Here is a 4,853-nt window from a genome sequence, read left to right as displayed (position 1 = left end):
AGGAAGCAGGGCTGTTGGAGGAGGAACGACTTGGAACACTCCTAGTTGAATGGTTCCAATTACGTCCACTGCTCCTGCTTGAGGCCGAAGCACTTGATGCTGGTCTTGAAGCAACTGCGACTGGTGCAGGTTGTGAACTACCGTATGTTTGCACCATGCTGTTTCCTGAAACAGATGCTTCAAGACCAGCAGCTTTAACTATTAGCTCCTCAGCTGGAGTTAAAGCCCTCTGCTGGTAAGGTCCTCCGCCTGTCTGTCTTTTTGAAATTTTGTTGAAGGACAACTTTCTTTTCGCATTGTACTTCTGATCTGCGTATACCTAGAAAGAAACTAATAAGTTTCATTTTGATAACATGATTATAATATATGTACTAACTTTTTTCCACAACCTCGCATTTTTTATTGGCGGTCCTTCCGCATTTAACTGCTTGCTGAGCTCTTCCCAAAGTCGGTTGGCAGTCGACCTTCCTTGTGCACAATTCGGCAAGGAATTTTTGGCCAAATCTGTGTGCTCACTCATGAAATGTGCCATTATATCCTTCTGCTTCCTGTTTAATTTATTACACTTTGTCCTGAAATTATAAAACTTCATTTAAAGTTACACAATTTACATATATTTTAGTTATTCTTACATTTTTGGTTAATGCTTTGAAATTCTGCGCAATTACGTTTATAAATAACCGATCGAATGACAATTCGAACGAACGAGTTGTTCGATTACTCGATGACGTTTGTCATCATACCGAATAACGATAGGGATGACACGTCCACGATAGTTATAATCCGATTTGCGTTCTTTTACGTGACGAATTGCTCGTTCACGACTGTTACGATTCGGCCTCAGTTCGACATTAAAGCATTGGCCGAAACAGTTCGTACAAATGTTCCATAATTAAGAACAAAACATTGCGTACAACACTTTGATAGAAGCTGTGAACAGTGGATCTGGTGGAATTTATTTGCTTGATGCTCCCGGAGGAACCGGAAAAACGTTTTTAATTTCATTGCTTTTGGAGAGGATCAGATCGCGAAATGAAGTTTGCTCTAGCGTTGGCTTCATCTGGAATAGCTGCGACTCTGCTAGAAGGCGGGCGAACTGCACATTTTGTCTAGAAATTACCATTAAACATGCAAATCACCGAAACACCAATTTGCAACATCGCCAAAAATAGCGCAATGGCCAAGATCCTACAGGTATCCAAATTGATTGTTTGGGATGAATGCACAATGGCCCATCAAAGTTCACTGGAGGCACTGGACAGAACGTTAAAAGATCTTCGTGACACCCAAAATATTTTTGGTGGGGCCAGATACTGTTGTCAGGTGATTTTCGCTAAACTCTTCCAGTAATTCCCCGATCAACTGTTGCTGATGAACTAAGTGCATGCCTATGACCTGTTGTACAATGGAAATTCAAGTTGAAGGTATGTACGACACGTTTAACGTTTTATTATCTTTTTTAATTATTATTTAACAGTAATTGGTTAACTGAAACCAAATTATGTGTTTTGAAAAAGCGGGAGTCGGGCGAGGTGACAAACTTTACGAATCCTTCTCCGAGCGAACACAGGCAGAGACACAGAAAAGATTTTGAGTATTGCAGCAAGAGGACAAAGCGTCGCAGGTTATCCGATCTAGCTAATGTTGATAGTTCCGCTATTCACGCAATACTAAGTAATTCAAAGCAATCAAATTCAAATTCTTTAGAATTCAATACAGACGAAGTTCTGTCTCTATTTAATGAGGCAAAACTCACCAAACATCAGTATTTGTTATTAAGAGACTTTATTCATTCAAAATTGCCTAACGCTTTACCATCTTATAAAAAAGTTCTTGACGCAAAAAAACGGTGTTACCCAACAGGAATTGGCGTTACAGAATCATCTGCCGAAATTAATTTACAATGTTTGTTGGACCACACTTGCTCTCGAATTCTCGAATCTCAAAAACCAGTATTGGTAAAATATCTGAATCAAGTTGCACTGAGTATGAATTAGTAGGTAAATGGGGTTTCGATGGCAGCACTGGACAGAGCGAATACAAGCAAAGTTTTCCGAGAACGGAAGATAGAAGTTTAATTGTTGCATCTTATGTACCCTTGAAATTAATTTGTAAATCGATTACCTCTGACCAAGGTAAGATAATTTGGAAAAACCCTCGCCCATCCTCCTCAAGGTTTTGTCGGCCTATACATTTTCAATTTGCTAAATAACTAAAGCTCTTTGTGTTCAAGAAGAAGAGCATTTTAAAAAAGCTATTAGTGACTTGAATCCGACTGTTGTTAAAATCGATAACCATAGTTATAAAGTAAGTCATTCTTTACAATTAACTATGGTTGATGGTACTCTTAGTGACACCTAAGAAATGAATGACTTAGAAAAGTGTAGAAACCAGTAGATTTGAATTTGGTTTATCACCCCTGCATTCTTGGATTAGATTTTTTGAATACTTTATTCATGTTTTTTATAGAATCGAATTTAAAAGGTGGCAAGCACGTTCATCTGAGGAAAAAGCACTTTTAGCTAAGAGGAAGGAATTTGTTCAGAGGGAGTTTAGAGAACAATTAGGCTTGATGGTTGACAAACCGCGAAGTGGAGGAAGTGGCACCTCTAATGATGGAAATACAGCACGAAAATTTTTCCTTCATTCAGCCATATCGAAATCACAGGAATAGACAAACACGTTATAGACAGATGTGGTTATCTCCTACAATGTCTTTCATCTGGTTTTAAAATTGATTCGAATAAATTCAAAATATACACACTAGACACTGCTAAAATTCTAGTTAGTAAATTTTCAAGGTATAATTTATATGCATCAGTTCAAAAAGTGCTCATTAATGGGTCGGAGGTGATCGATCATTGTTTATTATCAATTGGAGAATTATCAGAGGAGGAAGCTGAATCATGTAATAAATTAGTGAAATAATTCAGACGTGACAATACCAGAAAACACTCAAGAACTGTGACTAACACGGATCTTTTGCACAGGCTTCTTCTTAATTCCGATCCATTTATATCTAGTCTACGAAAATTACCATGTAAAAAGAAATCTAATATATTATGATGTCAAGAGAAGTGTTAGATTTATTGCATTAAAAGTTTTGTATTTCTAAGTACATTAACTTTTTTGGAAGTGAATATTTTATTGTTTTCATAAATAAGAATAAGTTAACTGGCATGCTCATCCTTTCGGAATTTAATGTTTTTTTCTATTATTATTTATAATTTAAGATTTATGCAAAACTTTAAACGAAACAAAAAAATTTTATATAAAAAATGTATCTACCTAATTTTCCTTTGACTTTTTATATTAATTATATATTACTTATTATATATTATTATTATTATATCTTATATATATTCTTATTATATATACAGTACTTTTTATATGTCTTAATGTTTTTTTAACAAATAAAAACATTTCTCAATTTGAAAACGTACTAAAAAGCCACGCCAAAAGTTCTTATGACCGCTCTTCCTACGCGGCGGGACCACTGTGCAGTTGTTAGACATTGGAAATAATAAAGTTGCAGTGGACACCTCGACCGGATTCATCATGTTACCCACAGATTTCTGTCACATCACCGACTCAAAAGAGGAGCTTATTCAGCGTGTTTTCCCAGATATAGCGCAAAAGTTCAATAACCATCATTGGCTGGGTGAACGAGCAATATTGACAGCGAAAAATAGAGATGTCGAGGATCTCAATGCGACCAATCAGAATTTTCTTCCAGGACAGTTGGTTTCCTTCAAATCAGTCGACACCGTTATGAGCCTGGATGACGTAGTCAACTATTCCACGGAGTTTTCAAATTCACTGGAATTGTCTGGATTACCTCCTCACAATTTGCAGTTAAAAATAGGGTCAGATGTCATCATGCTGCGTAACATTAATCAACCTCGATTGTGCAATGGAACAAGGCTGGCTTTGAAAAAGCTGATGAAAAACGTCATTGAGGCAACAATCATAAGGAAAATACAAAGGAGAGGATGTCTTGATCCCGCGGATACCGATGATTCCAACGGATTTGCCATTCGATTTTAAACGCTTACAATTTCCAGTACGTCTAGCCTTTGCGATGACCATAAATAAATCGCAAGGACAGTCGTTAGAAGTTTGCGGAGTCAACTTGGAGTTTAATGTTTCTCCCATGGACAATTATAGGTCGCGTGTGCGCGTGTCGGAAAACCGTATTCTTTGTTTATTTACGCACCACAAAACAAAACAAAAACAAAAGTTTATGAGAAAACTTTAAATTGATTAACAAACTGTATCATAGCACTGTGTGTCTGTCAATATCAAATTTAAACCTTATAAATAGCCAGCATCTCAGGAAACCCCTGTTTTATAATTAAGCAACATGGTGTGTCGAAAATAATAATAAAACTTAATGCTTAATTCAAAATATGATTTTTTATTAAATACGGATTCGTTTTGTTTGTTTTAAAATTATTTTATACAGAAATTTAGGTCTTTTATTTATCGATTGAGGCAGTACGAAGTCTGCCGGGTCAGCTAGTATAATATAATTATTCACAATTATAAAGGGTTTTTCAGTAATCATTCACATTTAATCATGGAAAGATTTACATCTCAACAATGTTTATAAATCGTACAATTGTGTTAGGGAATTCGTCGTTGAAAAGTGAAAAAGGTTAATCGCGCGCTCGTGCCAACTTATGGTGTTCAGCGATGAGACCCATTTTTTGCTTAATGGCTACGTCAATAAGCAAAATTGCCGTACTTGGGCTGAAGAGCAACCCGAAGCCATTCAAGAACAGCCATTAAGAAATGGAGCTCCATCTTTCCTGAAGATTTCTGACAAATAAGTTGTGCAATTCCCTTTTAAC

General features: G+C 36.4%; 1 protein-coding gene across 1 annotated transcript; it reads left to right on the top strand.

The window, feature by feature from the left end:
• The first annotated feature begins 3,558 nt into the window (after positions 1 to 3,558).
• Positions 3,559 to 4,047, top strand: LOC128861977 (uncharacterized). Its single transcript, XM_054100353.1, has one exon. The coding sequence runs from the start codon at positions 3,559 to 3,561 to the stop codon at positions 4,045 to 4,047; it is 489 nt and encodes a 162-aa protein (XP_053956328.1).
• The last annotated feature ends 806 nt before the right edge of the window (positions 4,048 to 4,853 follow it).

Source organism: Anastrepha ludens, chromosome 4, assembly GCF_028408465.1.
Source record: "Anastrepha ludens isolate Willacy chromosome 4, idAnaLude1.1, whole genome shotgun sequence".
Classification (NCBI taxonomy): Eukaryota; Metazoa; Arthropoda; class Insecta; order Diptera; family Tephritidae; genus Anastrepha; species Anastrepha ludens.
The sequence above is the reverse complement of the archived record's forward strand: the minus strand, read 5'-3'. Positions and strand labels throughout refer to the sequence as shown.